The 23,851-nt window shown below is 39.6% G+C and overlaps 1 protein-coding gene across 2 annotated transcripts in view; it reads left to right on the forward strand.

Annotated features, from left to right (window-relative positions):
* The window catches only part of Nipped-B (Nipped-B cohesin loading factor), an 804,192-nt gene that overhangs the window by 406,293 nt on the left and 374,048 nt on the right, over positions 1–23,851 (forward strand). For both annotated transcript variants that reach the window (XM_068226150.1, XM_068226151.1), the window contains one exon: positions 16,104–16,277. In XM_068226150.1, the coding sequence (XP_068082251.1) occupies positions 16,104–16,277 (174 nt within the window). The remainder of the gene's footprint in view (positions 1–16,103; positions 16,278–23,851) is intronic.

Here is a 23,851-nt window from a genome sequence, read left to right on the forward strand (position 1 = left end):
TAAGGTATTCTTAATTCAAAGAAACATTTACTTTAATTCTTCTTTCATTAATATAGGTGACATCAGGAATACAGTCAGTTTCCTGGTGTAGGACTATACCAGCACCATTCTTTGCTGCTGTCTTATTTCCACTCCAATATAGTTTATATCTAATGCTTTTGTGTCATAACCCTTCCATTTTGTTTCACTCAGGTCGAAGATCTTTACATGCCTACTGTTCATATTGGTGATTTCATTGAGCTTATTGGTCAGCGTCAAAATATTTGATGTACCAATTCTTAAATTGGTTTCCTTACATCATTTTAAAGTGTCTCTTCTAGAACACTTTGGAGGAACATCGTGCTCTACAGAGCCATTGTTAATTCCAAAGAAGTATGGGTTGCAGTCTGTCTTTTACTATTCTTCCTGAGGCTCGTTTTTGTATTTGAAGCCATTTTTAAAAATTTCCTCTTTTGCTGACTTGCTAGGCCTATCACAGTCACGTGATTTTCAATCAGGGTGAACTCCCCTAACCTTTAGCAGTCTCCTACTTTGTTTACAAGGTAGCAGGTTAATTTGTTATACTTGTATTAACCCCCAAGTACTGGGCTTCCTCTTCCATCATCTCCACTGTACCAAAATCCATCTTCACCGCAGATGCCGTTGTGGTCTTCACTTGTAACCCTGAGCTTGGACCTTTATCAGATGTTCCACACTGGGCCAGTGTGATCTGGGGCTCACATGGGCAGGGACACCACGCCCTGAAGTAGAGCTGCGTGAAAGAAGGGTGACAAAATAGATGTAAATAATTACAGAGGCATCTCGCTTCTTCCCATTGCATACAGGATATTGTTGAAAGGACTTCAAACTGGCGTGGAGGCTCACTGGGATAAACAGTTGTGAGAATGCCAAGCAGGGTTTTTGGAAGTGATGTTTATCTCCAGAACAAATTTTGATCCAGCAGATGCTCATACACGTATTCACAAGTTAAGTTCTTGGGTGAGCTGTCAGAAACACGTGAAATGAATGGCCTCTCCCTACTCTTTTTCAATTAAGTTCTGAAGAAAGTCATCAGAGAATGGAGAAGAGATTCAGCAGTAAATTATCTCTACTTGTTACCAGATGTAGCTGCCAAGACTGGCCTGAGCATCTCATTCCAAAAGTAATGTACTTGGACTCGGCTCTGTCATCGGTCAATCATCAAGCACCACTGATCTGCATTTAGGGTCTTCACCCAGGTGGCAGATTATGTTTAGAGATGAACCTTACACCTAGAATTCCCTGTTCTTCACCCTTAACTATTTCATACTTTACGAATTCTTCTTTCACCAGTATGAACACTACCCCTCCTTTTGATTCTGCCCTCTCTCCATGATAAATACACCAGTTCCAACAGAAACTTTCTGCATCCTGACCAGTGCTTCTCAGTCATGATTCAACTCCTTTTACAATATCTGGTAAATATATTATCTATTAAATTACTTTATTCAATTCCATGCTTTACAGTAATTCCACAGTTGCACAGACTAAATATAACTCTATGGCACAACAGCGCTGATGGCCTGACGAGACTTGGCCTACCAAGCGACCACTGATCAGCCTCAAGGCCTTGCAGATTATGAGGTTTGCATAGTTAGCACAACAATTCCTCTCTGCTATTACTCTTGGTTTTGTAGACAGGCCTGCCATCTTACAGTCAGGTTGCTTCTCAGTTGCGTTCACTTAGCGTGCTTGAACTTTGAACCAGCCCTCATATTAAGGTAAAAATACCTGTTCTTGCCAGAAATCAAACATGGAGCCTCCAGGTAAGAGGCAGGCATGCTACCCTCTAAACTCTGGGGCTGGAATTAAGAATTTTGTCATCCTTACTAGACTTCCAGCACCCTGTACTCTCATCATCACCCTCTACATCACCCTTTTTCTCTAAATATAACTCCCTATAACCCTTCAACCTGCTATCTTAAACGTATCCATGCAAGTGAAAGCCATCTGAGTGCAGATCCCTATCTCCTACCCATCCATTAGGATCTACAGATCTCGCTTCCTTTAACAGACACACACATTCCATAGCCTCATTTAAATTTCTGATCTCCTTTCATGCAGTATTCCTCCTACGCAGTAGCCCAGTTCCCACGCTGCCATAACCAGATCCCACACAACCCCAATTATGGGGTGCATTATCCTGCATGCCTTATGTTGTTGATACCAGAGTGAAAAACTACCACCTTCTCTGTACCCTCCTTCCCTTCTACTGTACTTAACATATATATTAACCTGATTCCTGGATAACGTTCTACACTGTTTACATTTCCTTCACAAAATTAGCTCGCATGTATAAAAATAGAGGCAACCAGAGCCACAACCCCACCCATCTCATTAGATCCCCTCCACTCCCTGGTCTCCCTTATGTTCCCTGATGGCTGCAGAACCTACTTTCTCTACTCTTTTCTCCCTCTCATGACCCTGTTCCAGCTTCCCCTTCCGATCCTTTACTCATTTCCTTTTCCTCTTACTTCCACCTCTTCTATAACACTTTCCTGTTCCCCATCTTCCCTCTGTTGTTCCACCAACAGTGAATCAGCTAAAAGGGACCCTATCCACAAGATTGTAACTGTGTATGGAAGTATCTGGAGGACTGAGAGATTTAAGTACATGGATGAGGTCCTTATTTCCAAAGGCAGTGAAAAGGAATCGCTGGGAGGAGTGAGGAGGATGAAAGTGGCATTTTAACTGTGCCATGATAGATCCAGATCAATCCTCTTCCAGGAAAAACTGAGATATTATTTCACAGTAGTCAGACCAGACTTCCTCTATGCTGCAGAGACACTAGCCAAAATAGAACATCCCACAGTTGAGAAAAAAAAGAACCAAGCAAGTGGCAGTGTGGTTTGGGTTACGTAGCTATCAACTTGTAGTTGCGTGATAATGGGTTCAAACCCCACTGTCGGCAGCCCTGAAGATGGTTTCCCGTAGTTTCCTATTTTCACACCAGGCAAATTCAGGATCTGGTCGCTTCCTTCACATTCCTCTCCCCTTCCTATTCAGTCGTCGTCATAAGACCTATCTGTGTTGGTGCTACGTATAGCAAATTCTAAGAACAAGTAGTTTCTCGGGAAAATTCTAAAACAAAAAAGTGTCAAGAGGGATTTATGTTCCATCTGGGATGGAACGGGGAACTGGGGAACTGTATGAGAGAATAGAGAAGATTACCGTGACAATCACAAAGAGGAGGCTGACCTTGTATGGTTGCCTAAATAGATTAAACCCAAAGAGATGGACATAGAGTCTACTAACACTTCAGGATAATTGGGCAACTCATCCCTGTTGGCAAGACAGAACTATCTTCAGGAACAATGTTGCAGATTTGAGGTAGAATCCTGAGAGATATCCTGCTAAACCGTGCAACATCTCAGCGGAAGGGTGACGCAAGAGGAGCCTGAAACTGAATAACCTTTGGCTACAATGTAAAATAGAAGGTGTCTCGGAAAGAAAAATGACAGGTAACGTGCAGCTGTAGCCTGTAGCTGACTGTATCTATGCAGTAATAGTATTGTTGTATCTATGCAATAATAGTACTTGTATACTATGTATTTTATGGGTTTTTATATATATACAGTGAGTTTCTTTGATCGGTTGGCCATCGTGCGCCCAGCTTATGTCTCGCATTGACTCATCCCTCCCCACTTTGTGGCATAGCAACAAAGACAGTACTTTCACAATTTATCTATGCATGACATGAGATGACGGTTAAAATTTAGAAAATTAGTAATTAAGAATTTAGAAAATAAATTTATACCTTATGGCGGGAAATGTTGGAAATATTCTCCTCCTGCATCCACACATTTCTGGCATCATCATAGGAAACTCTGATTCACACGCATAAGTTCGTCTTCCGTAATTGAGGCTATTTCTCTCCGGATATGTTCTTTCAGTTTGTCCAATGTGTGAAAGTTTCTTGGATACACTTCATTTTTTAAGCTCTCCCATTAATAAAAATCACAAACAGTTAAATCTGGGGACTATCACGGCCATAAGTCCGTACTAATAACGCGCTCTTCAAAAATTTCCTCAATGAAGTTTTTTTTAACGTAAGGAATTTCATCTTTTGTTTCATCTGTATTGAACCGAGATCATAAATACTTATAAAGGTTTTAGAGGTTTCACCTATTCAGTACAAAACGATGTTGCCTGAATGTATTACAACATATTAACTTTATTTAGCAGTACTAGTTTCGGCATTTCTTTAGCGGTATCATCAGCTGCAAGAAAGTCATGAAAAACTGGCAATTAATATAAAATATACATCAACATTTTTGTACAACTAACTCCTATAGCCCTCATATTAAAATATAAAATAAGATAAAATACAAAGTTACTGTCTCATATTTCTGCAAGTTCACAACTTGTGGGTCAGATGTCACAATAAAAAACAACCTGAAGAAAAAGAAATAAGGTTTTGTGTGCGTTCAAAGTTTTTCATCTGGGGTACTGAGTTCGATCTTGTTTCTTGTTTACTTGATATTGCTTAAATTATTCCTTTTATTTTTAACACCTTGTGTGCCAGTTCAAATAGCACTGGCCTTCAAGGTTGTTTTTAATTGTGACATATGACCCAGAAGTTGTGAACTTGTAGAAATATGAGACAATAACTTTATATTTTTTATATTTTAATATAAGGTCTGTAGGAGATAGTTGTACAAAAATGTTGATGTATATTTTATATTAATTGCCAGTTTTTCATGACTTTCTTGCAGCCGATGATGGTGCTAAAGAAACGCCAAAACTACCACTGCTAAATAAAGTTAATATGTTGCAATACATTCAGGCAACATTGTTTTGTATTGAATAGGTGGAACCTCTAAAAACGTTAGGAGTATTTGTGATCTCAGTTCAATACGAATAAAATAAAAGATGGAATTTCTTATGCTAAATGATGAAGTCCACCAGGCATTCACAATAGCTCATCAGTATATGAGCTTAAGAATTACAGTAGGAAAACTAATCAAAGATATAAAGTTTATTAGACAATGTATAGCACAAAATTTGACTGCCAATTTTTAAAAAAGGGTTTTTGAAAAGAATCCAGGTTCTTCTCATCAACGTAAAACTTTGTTAAAGTCCAAGAAACTCTGGTTAAATAATGAATGAAAATTTCTTCATAAAAAGGAAACTTTTCTGAACCAACAATTGTACGAGTCTCACAAGGCCACAGCTCTACTCTCTAAAGCTCAATGGAACCTTTTCCAAGATAGTTTAATTAACTTGCTTTCAAAAAAGCAATTAACATTGGATAAAAAACTCGAAGCACTAAGGAAGGAAGTAGGAAGTAGCAGAAAGCAACCCCCCCCCCCCCCATCTTTTAAGGAACAATCCAATTCCTAATGAAGATCTAATGAAACTGTTCCATTCTCGGTGATCAATCTCTCCAAGGTCAGTTTGAGCGAGACAGAGAGACTTATTCGCGAAAAAGGACCTAAACACAACTGGCCAAATTTTAATCAAGCCAAAGTAGCCACAAAACTTGCCATAGAAGCAGAAGTTGCAGTCTGAAAATTGTCAAATGACTTGCAGGACGAGGTTAGAATAGACATAAAAAGACAACTTAATAAAATTTTCATTAATAATAGTAATACGACTCCTGTTATCTCAAAGGATTCCCTTACAGAAAGGACGCATATTTTGGGACTTGCCGACAAGGGCAACATAATAGTAGTTATGCACAAATCGGATTATATTTATAAGACCAACATTTTTTTTTATAATGATGCCTTTTCAGTTATTAAGAGGGACCCGACGCAGTCGCTTCAAAGACAGTTAAAACAGATACTAAAGAACTCTTCCTTCCTCTCTAATGAACTCGAGAAGCAAAAATTGATAAACATGAATCATGGCCTCCCAACCGCAAAAACACTGCCAAAAGTCCACTAGGCCGGTGTCCCTATTAGACCCATTATAAACAATAGACCCAGCCCTCTTTATAAACTGGCACAGTACATCCAGAAATTTCTTAGACAACATTACAGGTTTACCGCAAAGAAATCTATAAAGAATTCCATAGAACTGATCGATAAATTAAGTAAATTTAGATTACAGGCCCATCACACCATACATTCATTTGATATTGTTAATATGTTTCCAAGTATTAAAACCAGTAAATTACTTCCCATTATCAATAAGAATTTGAAGGCATAAAGTCACTTGAGTATTCTGGAAATTCAAGATTTTATGGGTATCTTAAAATTGCTTATTAATAACAACTATTTCGTTTTCAATCAGATCATCCGTAAACAAGCTGGCTTAGCAATAGGGTTTCTCGCGGAAATTTATTTTGATTTAGATTAATAATTAACGACGACAGGTTTAGGAATAGATAATTTTGGTCCAGGTATATGGATGACATGTTTGTGATACTAGACGAACGTGTAATTGACGCGTCAACCACTCTCAATAATCTTAATAAGTTAGACACACACATAAAGTTCACTCTGGAATCCAAAAGAAAAAAAGTCAATTAATTTCTTGGACCTGAAGATTAGTAGGCACAGTTCCTCATTTTCAGTCGCTATGTATGAAAAGCCTACACAGACAGCCGTCACGATAAGGCAAGATTCCACGCACCCACAATCTCGTAAATACGCGACTTAAAATAGCCTGGTGGAACGTGCCTTCAAGGTACCTATGTCTAAGTGCAATTTCAATAAAGAACTCCGTGGTTTCCCATTTTCACACCAGGCAAATGCTGGGGCTGTACCTTAATTAAGGCCACGGCGGCTTCCTTCCCATTCCTAGGCCTTTCCTATCCTGTCACCATAAGACATATCTGTGTCGATGCGACGTAAAGCCAATAGCAAAAAAAAAGAAAAAGAAAAAAGAACAAAGTACTGAATATTATCCGGTTAACGGCCAAGGCTAATGGCTTTAAAGGGGACTTTATAGAACATATAATTAATAAGTTTAAATATCGCCCTCGCACCACTTCGATCAAAGGTAAACTGAAACAAAAAGATTTTTCGACATTTACATTTAGTAAAGATGTTTATAAGGTCACAAATATTTTTAAGGAACTGAACATTAAGATCTCGTTCAGAATGGATAACAGAAGCACAGAAGTATTACATAACACAACAGCAATTAATAGAAGTAATCCCTACTCCAAGTCAGGAGTGTACAAATTTCGATGCAATGACTGTGCCTGCGGGTATGTTGGGCAAACTGGGCGTGGTTTCAGGGTTAAATATACTGAACATCTTAATGCTGTGAAATATAATAGATTCTCAGCTGTAGGCCAGCATGTCCATGATCTTAAACACAAGTTCACAGACATAGAACAAGACCTTGAGATTATGGAGACGCTAAACAATGGGCCTTTGCTTGAGGTTACAGAGGCATGCTTCATACACTTAGATCAGTATTTTTAATGCTAATCTTAATCTAAATGAAATTTCTGAAAAACCTAAGAGTTCTATTCGATTTCTTGGTAACATTGTTGACAAATATAAGATTTCCAAGAAATATTACTGTTCCTCATGCTTTACGTAATAGTTTTTCATATTATTCTTTTTGTCCGAAATGTCCCCCTGAGCTTTCCTTTTCTATCGATCCATAGTCAATTCTCCCTGCTAACCCTTACTACCCCTCCTCAACGCCTCTCTACTTTATGCACGACACAAGCAAGCCACCACTCATTGTGCTACAGCCGTCACGTTAGGTCTAAGGCCGTTTGAGGCGAGTCTTACAAATAAGCTTAACAATTGATAGAGTTTATATATCTTTCTTGCCTTCCTTCATTACTTTTCGGGTTTTTCATCATTTGCAGGTTTCCAATATTGAACTGAGAAACATAGTCCATGTTAACATCCTCGGGACACATTTGTACGTTTCCACCTTATCAGGTTACACGCAACAGCATAGTAAACATTCTGCTACAGGAATCAAACTTTTTAGAGGATGGCACATTTTAGTACATAAGATTATAAACGAATGCAGGCACAATGAGGTTTTGGTGTAATTTAGTTTGTTTTTTTAAAAATATTTATTGCTATTGGCTTTACGTCGCACCGACACAGATATGTCTTATGGCGACGATGGGCCAGGAAAGGGCTAGGACTGGGAAGGAAGCAGTCGTGGCCTTAATTAAGGTACAGCCCCAGCATTTGCCTGGTGTAAAAATGGGAAACCATGGAAAATCATCTTCAGGGCTGCCGACTGTTGGGTTCGAACCCACTATCTCCCGATTACTGGATACTGGCCGCACTTAAGCGACTGCAGCTATCGAGCTCGGTAATTTAGTTTTATTAGTATAAGTTCGAACTGAACAATTAGGCCCGGTTTCTTCAACGAATGTTAAGTGTTAACACAGCTGTTAAGGAGACTTAACACATAATTTAACAAAATGGTCGTCTCATCAGGAATTGTTAACTCTAACAAATGTTAATACTTGTGTTAAATTAACCTGGCAGCAGCCTTGTGTTAAACCTCTTAACAACTGCTAAAATTTCAAAATGGAGGCATGTAGAAGACATACGTTTGAAGCTTTACTGCTGTATGAGGACTATTTATAAGCTGAAGAAGGCAAAGGACGACCCATACTAAGAAATAACTACTTTCTAGAGTTGTCGGAAGATATATTTCTAATTACCAAAGCCATAATGAACAAGATACTAGACGATATCGAACATACGTTATAGAGTTTCCAACAGTGAGGACAAATGTCATGAGGCAGGATCCGCTTCGGACCACTTGGAGTTGATACAACACTAAAATGCGAACACTTTTACTCAAACTTGTCAGGTCTGCAACTTAATAATTTCCAAAAACTTCATGAATCCCCCGATTCTAATACACTGACTGACAGAGCAAATGCAACACCAAGAAGGACTGGTTCGAAAGGGATGAAAGTTGGGGAAAAAACAGAGACGGCACAGACGAATAATTGATGTTTATTTCAAACCGATATGCAGGTTACACAATGCGCACGGCATCGACTCAGTAGGATGTAGGACCACCGCGAGCGGCGATGCACGCAGAAACACGTCGAGGTACAGATTCAATAAGAGTGCGGATGGTGTCCTGAGGGATGGTTCTCCATTCTCTGTCAGCCATTTGCCACAGTTGGTCGTCCGTACGAGGCTGGGGCAGAGTTTGCAAACGGCGTCCAATGAGATCCCACATGTGTTCGATTGGTGAGAGATCCGGAGAGTACGCTGGCCACGGAAGCATCTGTACACCTCGTAGAGCCTGTTGGGAGATGCGAGCAGTGTGTGGGCGGGCATTATCCTGCTGAAACAGAGCATTGGGCAGCCCCTGAAGGTACAGGAGTGCCACCGGCCGCAGCACATGCTGCACGTAGCGGTGGGCATTTAACGTGCCTTGAATATGCACTAGAGGTGACCTGGAATCATACGCAATAGCGCCCCAAACCATGATGCCGCGTTGTCTAGCGGTAGGGCGCTCCACAGTCACTGCCGGATTTGACCTTTCTCCACGCCGACGCCACACTCGTCTGCGGTGACTATCACTGACAGAACAGAAGCGTGACTCATCGGAGAACACGACGTTCCGCCATTCCCTCATCCAAGTCGCTCTTGCCCGGCACCATGCCAGGCGTGCACGTCTATGCTGTGGAGTCAATGGTAGTCTTCTGAGCGGACGCCGGGAGTGCAGGCCTCCTTCAGCCAATCGACGGGAAATTGTTCTGGTCGATATTGGAACATGCTGAAGAATGGCGGTTGACGTGGCGTGCGGGGCTGCCACCGATTGGCGGCGGATGCGCCGATCCTCGCGTGCTGACGTCACTCGGGCTGCGCCTGGACCCCTCGCACGTGCCACATGTCCCTGCGCCAACCATCTTCGCCACAGGCGCTGCACCGTGGACACATCCCTATGGGTATCAGCTGCGATTTGACGAAGCGACCAACCTGCCCTTCTCAGCCCGATCACCATACCCCTCGTAAAGTCGTCTGTCTGCTGGAAATGCCTCCGTTGACGGCGGCATGGCATTCTTAGCTATACACGTGTCCTGTGGCACACGACAACACGTTCTACAATGACTGTCGGCTGAGAAATCACGGTACGAAGTGGGCCATTAGCCAACGCCGTGTCCCATTTATCGTTCGCTACGTGCGCAGCACAGCGGCGCATTTCACATCATGAGCATACCTCAGTGACGTCAGTCTACCCTGCAATTGGCATAAAGTTCTGACCACTCCTTGGTGTTGCATTTGCTCTGTCAGTCAGTGTACATCATCTATATACTTGAAGAGTTGTCACTCCGACAAGTAGAGCAGTGGGTGAGTGGTCATCGTACTTATTTCCTAACTGCGGCGACGTGAGTTCAAGTCCAGCCATAGACATATTTTTTAAATACATATTTAAAACATTGTTTCAGGGAATGTGAAGGTAAAATGTGAATAAAATGAAAAATCAAATTGCAGTGGAACTTTATTTTCTACCTAAATTTAATAGAAAGAGATATATATATATATATATAGAGAGAGAGAGAGAGAGAGAGAGAGAGAGATCCAGCAGTAACTGTCAGAACATTTAGGCCTATATTCATTTCAGGTAGAAAATAAACTGTACTGCAATTTCCGTAATATTTTTGTTCCAATTTTTATCTTAACGTTCCCTCAAATATTAATTTAATCGTCTTCTTATTCTTCATATTTGTCTGTTTACCCTCCAGTGTCGTGGAGCTTCAGACTCTGTGTCGGTGATGAACTGGGGAGGATGACCAGTACCTCGCTCAGGCGGCTTCAGCTGCTATGCTGAACAGGGGCCTTGCTGGGGGATGGGAAGATTGGAAGGGAGAGGGAAGGAAGCGACCGTGGCCTTAAGTTAGGAGGAGAAGTGGGAAACCACGGAAAACCACTTCCGGGATGGCTGAGGTGGGAATCGAACCTACCTCTAATCAGTTGACCTCCGGAGGCTGAGTGGACCCCGTTCCAGCCCTCGTACCTCTCTTCAAATTTCGTGGCAGAGCCGGGAATCCGCCCCGGGCCTCCAGGGATGGCAGCTAATCACACTAACCACAGAGGCGGACATATTAATTTATTTTGTGCGAAAATCATAGCTGCGACGAGACTCGAATTCAAGTCTACGAGGTTCGCAGACAAATACGGTGACCACTTGGCTACCACTCCGTTCCGCTGTGATGTAACTCCCAAGTATATATGCCTAGCATTGGAATCGGGGATTCATCAAATTTTCAGAAGTTACTAGGTTGCGGACCTGACATGTTTAAGTAAAATTTGTTCGCCTTTTAGTGTTCTACCACCTCCTCTTTGCCCGAAGCGGATTCTGTGTAATGATATCTGACCTCATTTTTTTTCGAAAACGAAAGCGTTTTGACTTAAACCCTTATACATGAGTTACCATTGAGTGTCTCCCCACAGGTACGTTAAAGCTCGATGAAATCGGTTGACCGCAGGATCTGGGCTATACTTGCTTGAGACACTTTTCATGTAATTGTAGGCGACTATGTTCACGAGTGCAAGAAAAAGTGTGTAGAATCCTGCAGAGGATTCCTGCTGCCACTGCAGCAGTAACAAGGCATTACATTATTTTCCCCGCAATAAAAATAATGCTCGAGAACCATTCAAAACATATAAATTTTCACATCCCCCCCCCCGGTGTTCAGAACATAAGAATAGCCTATATCGAATGTTGTGATATAACAGTCCGTTCTTTCATTTTTTTAAGCACAGTCGCATAATTTTAAATTAAATGAAATAAAACTCGCATTCATCACAACGCTTTTGTTGCCTCTTACTTGACATGGTTACGTCTCATCGGTCTCCGCTAACCATAACCTATAATAATGTCAACCATTTGTGTCTGTGTGACAAAATACTACTTCAACACACCACTAGGAGCGCTTTATGTAAAGAAACAGAAGACGCTCACTGTCAAACGCGTTCAGAAATCTCACTGAAGTGTGTTAATTTGTCTTTAACAATTGTTTCGTAACAAATGCTGGAAATGTGTTCGTGAAACAGGGCACTTTTAAACAAAGTGTCAAATTAATAACAATTGTTAGTTAACATTTGTTAAGTAAAATTTAACATACAGTTGAAGAAACCGGGCCTTAGTGTTTTCTACACCAACAAATTTGAATGTATACAGTTTTAACTCATTCAGTATATTCGACCTTGAAGGCCAGTGCAATTTGAACTGACACACAAGGTGTTAAAAATTAAAGGAAATATTTAAGCAATACTAAGTAAACAAGAAACAAGTTTGAACTCAGTACCCCAAGTTGAAAAAACTTTGAATGCACACAAACCTTATTTATTTTTCTTCAAGTTGGTTTTAATTGTGATTTTGACTCACAAGTTGTGAACTTGTATAAATATGAGACAATAACTTTGTATTTTATCTAAATATGTATTTTAATATAAGGTCTATAGGAGTTAGTTGTACAGAAATGTTTGTATATATTTTATATTAATTGCCAGTTATTCATGACTTTCTTGCAGTTGATGATGCTGCTAAAGAAACGCCGAAACTAGTACTGCTAAATGAAGTTAATATGTTGTAATACATTCAGGCAATATTGTGTTGTATTGAATAGGTGGAACCTCTAAAAACTGTATAAGTATTTGTAAGTTTATTACCTGTATGCGTGGTGGCAAAGTCTTGCTAAAAATATCCATTTTGACAGTCAGTTCATCAATTGTGACCTAAAAAAAGATACGTACTGTAATTCTTTATCCATTCATTGTGCACCATACTCCAATCTGTTTGTCATGTCTATGCAGTGGGGTTTATCTGTACTCCAATATCTGTTATTCTACGTCAAAAACATACCTGTGTAAATGCAACCATGCTTCATCAAAGAAAAATATTAAGTTTGGGTCACTTATTTCATCATGAATGTTTCGCAGCATCCAATTACAGAAACGTACTGGCTTATCATGGTCACGTGGATGCCGTTTGTGTACTACAGTTACTTTGTATGGTTTCAATTTTAACATTTTTGTAGCCCATCATGCTCAGCTCTGACGACTTACCTGCAAAACTCTGTTTTCACATAAGTATTGTACATAAATACCCTTTCCTCTTCTGTGTACACATGTGGAATTTAATTCTCATAATGCCTCGAGAACAGTTGGAGTGACAGATCAACACTTAATACACATTCTAAGCACCAACCTGCACTGCGAAGTGCGGGCACCCCCTTGCTGTCGCTGTGGTAGGCAGATAAGCTGGACGCGCCTGCCGGCCAACCGATGAGATAAATTATATACATATAACTGCCTTGCCAATCCTGGCAGTGAAAGACATTTTTGTCGAGATCCCTAATCGTTATCCTGGACTGTCTCCTAGTATAATATGGCTGCTGGTCTTTCTTGCTAAAAATTTGTCTCAGCAGTGCTTTTTGTACTCGTCCACCATCATTTCATGACGCCTTTGAAACCTTATCAAGAACATCTTGTGAACGTTTAGCATACACCCAGTCATTTTCGGAGTAGTAAGCCTCTAATTGAACAGAATTAATTTTTGACCGATTTGTCATGGATGCTTTGACTGATCTCATATTTTTAGAATCCTCTTGCTTTATATCTCAGATGTTAGAAATTATATTTACTTCATTTTTAAGTTTTCAGTTCAAGAAGCATCTCGTGTACATTATGATAATTTGCAGTTCCAAACTCGTTGATCTAAACATCGGGTTTTTCATGCTAGCGGTACATTTTCCATTTTGATAGTCATTACAGTGTATGGCCATCTCTTCATTAACAACTCGTCAACAGTGCCATTATAAATGAATTGCTGGTAAGTGGTGTGCACAGATCTTAATTTTTTTGAGGTTTGAAGAACTTGTCTGCAGATTTCTTACAGTATTCAGAGTTACATCAACCACTCAGTTTATGTAACCACCCCAATCTGTTGTTGAAGCTGAATGCATCCAACTTCTCACTCCTACATTTGAACCACCCATGGCTAGTGTTTTCTTCATACCAGGGAAAGTTGTTGACTTTGATCACTGATTGTATAAGCACTGTAAAAATTGTTGTCACTGTTTGTGACTATTTTTTATAGGACTATGTATATCAGTTTACCTCTTCCTGTTATTATTTTGATTGTGCATTAAGGTACGTGTTGGATTTTCATAATATATGACAGCAATAACAGAGCCACACACATTCTAGATATGTTTTAGTGCCCCCAGGATAGAGGATTCATTTTCTTATGACGGGAACTATAAGTGATTCCTGGGAAACTGGTGAAAAATGTGCTTTCAGTGGATTTTAGAAAATAGAACTCTGAGAATTAGACTAGGTGAAGCTTTATCTATCCCTGTAATAATTAAGGGGGGAATTCCTCAAGGCAGTATTATTGGACCTTTCTTATATGTATCAGTGATATGTGTAAAGAAGTGGAATCAGAGATAAGGCTTTTTGCTGATGATGTTATTCTGTACAGAGTAATAAATAAGTTACAAGATTGTGAGCAACTGCAAAATGACCTCGATGATGTTGTGAGATGGACAGTAGGCAATGGTATGATGATAAACGAGGTTAAAAGTCAGGTTTGAGTTTCAGAAATTGGAAAAGTCCTCTCAGTCATAATAACTGCGTTGATGGAGTGAAAGTTCCTTATGGGGATCATTGTAAGTATCTAGGTGTTAATATAAGGAAGGCCGGGAGATAGTAGGTTCGAATCCCACTATCGGCAGCCCTGAAAATGGTTTTCCGTGGTTTCCCATTTTCACACCAGGCAAATGCTGGGGCTGTACCTTAATTAAGGCCACGGCCGCTTCCTTCCAACTCCTAGGCCTTTCCTATCCCATCGTCGCCATAAGACCTATCTGTGTCGGTGCGACGTAAAGCCCATAGCAAAAAATATAAGGAAGGATCTTCATTTTTTTCAATTACATAAATATGACTGTAAATAAAGGATACAGATCTCTGTACATGGTTATGAGGGTATTTAGGGGCTGTAGTAAGGATGTAAAGGAGAGGGCATATAAGTCTCTGGTAAGACCCCAACTAGAATATGGTTCCAGTGTACGGGACCCTCACCAGGATTACTTGATTCAAGAAATGGGAAAAAATCCAAAGAAAAGCAGCTCAATTTGTTCTGGGTGATTTCCGAGTAAAGAGCAGCGTTACAAAAATGTTGCAAAGTTTGGGCTGGGAAGACTTGTGAGAAAGGGGACAAGCTGCTCAACTAAGTGGTATGTAGATGTTGATTACCATAGGGAACCTGAAATATTTCTCCTGAATGAGTAAATTTATAATACCAATATAAATGATCCTTTATTGGACATTATAAATTTTCCAGCTAACTCATTCCTGGTTGCCAGCGTTTCGCCCCAGTATGCTAAGTTGGGTGCACCAGTATGCATCTTGGTGGGTGTGCTATTTACCAACTGATGAGCCCAACTTAGCACTCTGGGGCGAAACGCTGGCAACCAGGAATGAGTTAGCTGGAAAATTTATAATGTCCAATAACGGACCATTTATATTGGTATTATAGGTGGTATGTTCTGAGCTGTCAGTGGAGACACGGCGTGGAATGCCATCGTTAGACGAATAAGTTTGAGTGGTGTCATTAAAAGTAGCAAAGATCACAGTATGAAGATAAAGCTAGAATTCGTTTATAGGAAGGGGAGTTAGAGATTGAAATACCGTAACTTACCAAGGGATATGTTCAACTAATTTCCAATTTCTTTGCAATCATTTAAGAAAAGGCTAGGAAAACAACAGATAAGGAATCTGCTACCTGGGCAACTGCTCTAAGTGCAGATCAGTTGTGATAATTGGAATCTATGTGTTTTAGAATTTTGTCCAAGTATCTCAAACTGAAAACTAATAGGCATAATGGTCTATAATAAATATGTATAATGTCTTATTTTGTGACATAAGTATGGTATTTCATTGAAAGGGATTCAGTTCATTTCTTAATAAATATCTTTTTATTTATGCCCATCTTGTGAAATTCTTTGATTTTTCATGCATAACTTCTAAATTATATCCTTTTTTTTAATCTGTGATATGTGTGTGTGTCTTGGAAATATTCCCTGAACCATGTGTAAAATTTTTGCACTGTCTTATGTACCAAAGAGAGAAAGGTTTGTCATTTATATTACCATTTTGTATTTTTGTTTCTCTTGCTAGATAAAGAAGAGAGGAAACGAGTTTCATCGTCATGTGATGAAAATTATTTTCCTGGAAATTCAACCTCTAATTGTGATACATCTCTTTCTGAAAGAATTAAGAAACGGAAACGCAATACACCAAATCACAAACAAGAAGATGCTGATGATAGTGCCTCAAATGCAAATTCTGAAGGTAGTTCGTAGTTTTGATTTACGGTTACGATATGTTAATATATTTCATAGTTTTATTTTCTATTTAATGCATTTCATGTCAAGAGGAGATAGGAGAAATTGTCATTGTACCATTCAAGGGTAGAAAAGCATAATAATTGCATAATAAAGTTGTAGTATATACTGGACGTGAAATTTTGCTGAATTACTGTACTTCACCTTGTATGACAACCAGTTGGTACACTATAGTCTACTGTGCAAAAGCACCATTCACATGTCAATAATTTGTGCACCCTAATTTTAGGACTGGAAATTCAAAATAGGGGAAAGGGAAAAACAGCTTTACAAGTAATGAATCCTACATAAAATATTGGTCTGATTTTAAGACATGCACTTTAATCTTTAGACATAATCACTTGGAAGTCGTTGAGTTGTGATAGATTTCCTTCGGAAGCCTAATCTGTTTTGATTTTTAAACTCTTGTTAGCCAGCCCTCGCTAGCTATGAAGCCCATGGTTCCTACTTCCATGGTGATAGCTGAAACCTTTGGCTGGCACATTTCACTTTTAACTGCATATCCGTCTTGCCTCTCTCATTTGTATAATCAGAGAGCCTGTTTTAATCTTCAGATGCTTTCCTTATCAGTCACAAAATACCCGATGATTACTATTTGTTTCTTGAAGACTTTTGCTTTTTGTCCATTGACTTTTGCGGATATTGTACTTCCTTTCCACTGCATGATTTCTGATCGCACAAAGCATTTCTTCAGCTATGATAAGGTGATAACAAGAACTTGTTACACTTGCACTCATCCATAACACGCGATTCATACCTCTCTTCTAACTAGGAAACTGATGCCACGTTCAACGCTGGAGTATAATGGGATTCAAGTATTACGAGAACTTTAACAATCTTATCCCGAATGATGAACGCAACTGCATGTTGCAGTGCTGACTTTTGAAAATATGTGCGTGCGTAATTAGAATGAGAGTAATCGATGTGTTCATCTTTAAACTTTGTTAAAACATGTAAACTAACTTAAATACAGTATTTTAAAGTATTATTATTTCTCTTTCAATCCAATACTTCACAAGAAAAGTTCTCAAATCTTGTCAAAGATTGTTCAACATTGCTGAAGTTTTGATAGGACTTGATAAGATTTGGAAAGGTTTGATAGCATTTTGTTTTTACATGGACGAAAGCCAAACAGCAGTTGTGTTTCTTGGACTAGCAGTGGGATACATTCTTGAAAAACAAGAGAAATGCACGATAAACCATAATTTACTTGGGGAAAATATTATTGTGGTTATATTCATCATAATTTTTGCAATGTATTTTCTGCCATTACATCATTTGCTTAAAGTAAATACAAAATTTTAATATTCCACTGTCTCAATACTAAAAATTTTTGTATTTACTTTAAGCATAGTCTTAACTCAATACGGAACCTAACAATGAAGTTTATTACTTTGAATTACATCATTTGCCGAGGTTGTGTTATATTGCATTTACTCAAATTAATTGAATAAAAATGATAGCAATGCAACGGAAATTTATGTCTTATTACGTGAATATTCCGGATATACTGGTGTATTAGACCCCCTTTTTCCCCAATTTTGCAACTAGAAAAAGTAAAGGAGGGTCCAATATGCGATAACCTCAAATTTTATGTAGTGAACACATGACTTCTAGGTTATAAAGAGCTATAAATTGTACATGTAAACATTGTACACTGTTCTTTAACAAACTTTTGAATGTATTTGAGTTATACTGGCTATTTTTGTTGGAAGGCAGCATTTCTAAATTTGAAAAGTCAGTAAATGGTGAACATGACTTTTAGGGGTACATGTAAAGTAAATATAACCCATTTTATTTACTCATATCACGTCATTCGTTTCATCTCATTAATTCCTCTGATCAGGTAGACGTCAGGAAGGGCATATGGTCATAAAAAATCACTGCGGAGATTCGTCTCATTTCATACTCGACCCTGTGGAGAAAAGGGATAAGGGTATCGTATTATCGTATTTTGCATTATTGATACAAATAACTCGATGGCCACTCATTAGTCTCTGACAGTTGAGCAGTAGGCTTACCACACAGTAAACCTGATCACTGCTTTAATTGTATAATTGTATAATGTTAATTTCATTCTCTTTGGTACTTTGTCATCCCATGAAAGCTCTCTGACTTGATGATAAAATGTACCTTTACTTAGTCTGTTATTAATTTCAGGGTTGATTTCATTACATCCATTTATAATGCTACCCAGATATGTAAATTGTTCTACATTCTCTAACTGTTCTCCGTCTATGTTCACTTGGCTTCTCTTTTTCTCTTTTCCACAGTGCATGACTACAGTTTTCTTTTTACTAATTAATATTCCAAACTCCTTCAAATTTTCATTCCAAATGTCCAGTATCATTTGTACTTTTCTCCCTTTCCCCAAATCACCACATCATCTGCAAATACAAAAGCATTCACTTCATCGCTACTGATACTCTGCTTTACACGTTTTATGATTTCATCCATCAATATGCAGAGTCCGCCAGAAAAATGTATACACTCTTTGTTAGACGATATCGGAATATGGACATTGTTAACTGTTATCATCTTTTGTAGATGTCTTGCGCTCAACAGATGTCTGTACTTGCATCGTGATAGTGGGAAAACAAAATGGCTGGAGCACACTTGACGTTCGAGCAATGAAAGTACATTCTGAAGTGGTTTATCAGGTTTGATAATGCCGTTGAAATGCAGCGTCAGTAGAGGAGGAGGTTGTTTGAAACAGAACCCCCGACACGCCTAAAAACTAAACGCATTACTGGAAAGCTTGAGACGCATGGAACGAATTGTGATATTCACAAAAGAACAATGGGAAGAACACGCACAGCTACCAGTCCTGCTTCGTCGGTTCACATGTTGGAAAGTTTTGCTAATTCTCCATTGAAGTCTGCTACTCAATGTGCACGGGAAGTGGGGATTAGCAGTACAAGTGTACGACAAATTTTGAAAACAGCTAGGCGGAAAGTTTACATCCCACGATTACTGCATGGCCTAAATGAGGACGATCCTGATCGTTGAATGCAATTTTGCGAATGGTAACAGCAAATGGTAACTCAAGAAGACAATTTCTGACGAAGTTAGTGTGGTCTGATGAAGCCCAGTTTAAACTTAATGGAATAGTGAATCAACATAACTGTGTCTACTGGGCTCCGCAAAATCCACATGTTCATGGGGATAAGTCGGTCAATCTAGCAGGGGTTAATGTCTGGTGCGGACTGTTGTCGAGGGGCTTACTAGGGCCCTTTTTGCTTGATGGTACTGTCACTGGAGCAGTGTACTTGGAAATGTTACGCACATTAATTTTACAGCTGTGCGTGCGCTTTATGGAGCCGACGATAAAGTCTTCTACCAACAGGACGGGGTGCCACCACACTACCATGTAGCAGTATGAGCTTTCCTGGATGACAATCTGCCGGGACATTTGATTAGACGAGGAGGGCTCATTGAGTTCCCCCCACGGTCGCCAGATCTTACCCCTATAGACTTTTACGTGTGGGGAACTGTGAAAAATCAAGTCTGTCGACGTAAGCCATGCATGCTTGAGGCCCTTTGCCAGGAGATTACAGCAGCATGTGCAGAGATCCCCATTCAAACATTGACGGACGTAGTTGCAGCGAACGCTTGTCGTTCTGCTATGTGTCTGGCAGACAACGGTGAACATTTTGAACATCTCATGTAACCCTGTGTTTAACTGAAGACAGTACTATATATGTAATCAAAATTTAAATGTAAAAAAAAACACACATTAAATCGTTTTTGTTCTGTAAAGAATGTATACATTTTTCTGGCGGACCCTGTAATAAATAATAATGGCGACAGTGCCCTTCCTTGCTTGAGACCTTTTTTTTTTTTTTGTATAAAATGTTTCAGACTCACCACTCTCTACTTGTACACCGCTTTTACTCTCATAATACAACATTTTTATCTTGTTAATTAATGATTTTGGTACATTCCTTTTCAGTAGGCATTCCCATACATGTTTTCTCTTAACTGTATCATAAGCTTTTTCCAAATCCAAAAATACAAATATGATTTCCTTGTTCCTTTCCAGATGATTTTCCATTATTGTTTGCACTGTAAATATCAAGTCTGTTGTTGATCAATTCAGTCTAAAGCCATCTTGTTCTTCCTCTAACTGTGTTTCTATTGTATCCCTCAGTCTTTTTTCTGTGACTTTCTCCATTATTTTTAGCCCATGTGATAATGGGAATATACCTCTAATTTTCACATTCCTTCCCATTTCCTTTTTTGAACAGTGGTACAATGCTTCCTTGTTGCCAATCTTCAGGTATTCTTTCATCCTTCCATATGGCATTGAAGGCTCTGTATAGCCACTGTAGTCCAACGCTTCCTGCTGCCTTAATCATATCAGCATTGAATTCATCTTTACCACTTGCTTTACCTTTGGTCATTGCTTTCACTGCCCTTCAAGTTCCAACCATGTTATCGGGTTCTCTTTTTTTTCTCCATCTATTATTTCCATTTTCGTATCTCCTTCTTCCTCCGAGCAGTCATCCTCATTATAAAGTTTTTCAAACTACTTTGCCTTCACCTTCTGACGATCCTTTACGTCATGTACTATGGATCCGTCTTCTCCCTCTAATGCCTTGATTTTTTCTTGATTTATTCTTTTCGATTTTATTACTGTGTATAATAGTATAGGGGGTAGTGTGTTTGGTCCGCGAGAGGTATTTTATTTCCCTCAAGTCCACCAGCAAGCCGGTTAGGACCCCCCTATCCACCACGTGGGATTATCACCTCTCCACCTGCTACACCAGCGCAGTAGGTTCGTGGCGTCACATTGTGGGCCTGCGGGAAGCTGGATGGATGTATTGACAGATCGCTGTACATGTGTGGCACAATGTATCAGTGGTATGTCCATGTCTTCAGCAGTGGTCTGTGGAACATTGCCACATCAGTAGACCAGGCTCCAGACGTTCGCAGAGTTCAGACGCACGTCAAGATCAACGCATTGTGCGAGCAGTGGTGGCTGACCTAACATCATCCAGGAACAGTCTGCTTGCAGCATGATTATGCTGCGTGTGCCACTGACCAGGCTACCACTAATGCCACGACACCGTCAGGCATGGCTACTCTGGTGTGAAAGGGTCAACTGGATAGGTGAATGGCACTCTGTTGTCTGCAGTGACGAGAGTAGGTTCTGTCTGTATGTAAGTGATGGACGTACACGTGTGCGGCGTAGACGTTGTGAGTGGCCTATTCCAGAGTGCATTCGCGCACAACAACCAGGTTCCACCCAAGGCTTCATGGTGTGGAGGGGCCAGTAGTTACAACTTGCAGTCACAGTTGGTATTTCTGCAGGGTAACGTAACCAGTATCTGCTATATTGCACAGGTTGTTGCCCCCGTGCTACTGCCATTTCTTCGACAGGAAAGTGGTGTGCTGCTTCAGCAGGACAATGCACATCCACCTACACCTGCTGTGATGCAACATGCTCTACGTGGTTTTAAACAACTGCCCTGGCCAGCAAGATCATTGGATCTCTCGTCAATTGGACATGTATGGGACGTGATGAAGCAGAAACTTACACTTTCTCCAGAGTCTGCAAGATCCATTGCCAAATTGGATCAAAAGGTAGCAAGATGCTTGGGACAGTCTATCGCTGGATGCCATTTGGCACCTATGTGATCGTTTGCATGCAGGAATACATCCCTGCGTTGCCGCCAGAGGGGTGTACGCTGTGTATTGTTACGACTGTTTGGGCACCCATTACTGTGACATGTTTCGTTCTGTCTGCATTTGCAATCATATACTCCTGCAGTGATGAACTAACCGTCATATCGCTTGTGAATAAAATGAGCGTGTCCTTGAGGATGTTATATGTTGTTGTTTTTTTTTTTATATCTCTAACATAAGGAGGGGGCAAAGGAGTATCATAAAATCACCAAAACTATGTGAAACACTCGTTAATTAGGTATGTTTTTTAGTGACTGGAATAGATTATACAGTAGAACCTCGATAATTCGAAATCGGTTAATTCCAAATCCTGCCTAATTCAAAGCAGCTCTCTTTAATACCAATATAAATGGTCCGTTATTGGCCCTCTTTCCCGGAAACATGAGATGCGGTTTTGCATGTTATTTAAATTGTTTAATTCAAAATACGGATAATTCGTAATTCGAAGAACAATGTCAATCCCATTGCCAATATTCAGACTTTTAATTCAAAACTGCCTTTACATTAAAAAAAAATATTATCTTGCAGAGTAATTGAAATTCAAAATGGATCTGCGCCATGATAGAACGTGTCTTCCAGAACGTGGAGGGGTAGCTTTCTGCACTTTCACCACTCACTTCGGTGTGTCTGCAATGTGCTTCAGCAGTGTGCTTCATAATTGTTAATTTCAAATGAAATTGTAATTCTTTTGTATTCAGCATTTTAAGGAATTCCACAATATCACATAGCAGGCAGTGTGCAGAGAAGCAGAATCCGCGAACACTGGCGATGCCGACAGTTGGCGAAAAAGCGTTGCTCATATTATCAATTCATACACACCGAACAATATCGTCAATGCCGATGAAACAACTGCATTGTTTGTTTAATGCCAAGCGCAAACAGACTTACAGCTTTAAAGGAGAGAAGTGCCAACTGGGAAATTGAACGAGGGTGGGGGTCATTGTACAGGGTTGCAATGAGCACAGAAGTGAGAGAACTTCCTCCCTTCGTCTTACGAAAGTTTGATAAGCCACGATGTTTTAAGGGCGTCGGACACCTTCCGTGCAAGTACAAGGCACTTAAAAAATGCAAACAGTACAATAATCCAAGAAATCAAGTATTTGCACAGGGGAGTCAGCATAATTTGTCCTCATCTTTGAATCTGGCGTTTTTTCTTTCATTGCATCAGGTTATGTTTGCAAATTATTTATCCGAGTACATTATTTGAATAATGCAAATGCACTTTGTTGGATACTTTTCGGAAATAGTTCTTTTCCATGGCATTTGATAAGTTTAAACTGTGAATCAAGGTTAATTGCATACAATAACGGGTCTTATAATATTTTGTGACACGGCCATAATGAAATACAAGTTGGCGGTTAGTTCAAAATTATGTAATTCGTAGTCCAATTTTTGCGTCCCAACAACTTCGAATTAATGAGGTTTTGTTGTACTGTTTTATACACGAAGAGTTAAAGTTACCGCACTATGCAATGAACATCGAGGGAATAAATCGCCCCCAATCCATTGCTAGACTCACCGGCAAGCTATACTGCTGGAGTGGGCGTTCAGTTTTATTACAGTAAGCCAAAATTATCAGTTGAAAATTGATAATGAATGAAGCTGAATTCTAACATAGATCTTATCTTCCATCAAATCAGCTGTTGAAAATGATGTCCAACGTTGCATTGATGTATGAAATCCTTAAATACTCGTATCTCATCTCTGCCTATGAAATTTTACACATCAGTCATCTCGGTTCATTCCCCAGGGCTTCAAGAGTACGTAGGTTGTTCTTGTACACTTTGTGATAAAAGTTCTTTGGAATGTTTCAACTACAAATATCCACTGTTC

The sequence above is a fragment of the Anabrus simplex genome, chromosome 2 (assembly GCF_040414725.1).
Source record: "Anabrus simplex isolate iqAnaSimp1 chromosome 2, ASM4041472v1, whole genome shotgun sequence".
Taxonomy (NCBI): domain Eukaryota; kingdom Metazoa; phylum Arthropoda; class Insecta; order Orthoptera; family Tettigoniidae; genus Anabrus; species Anabrus simplex.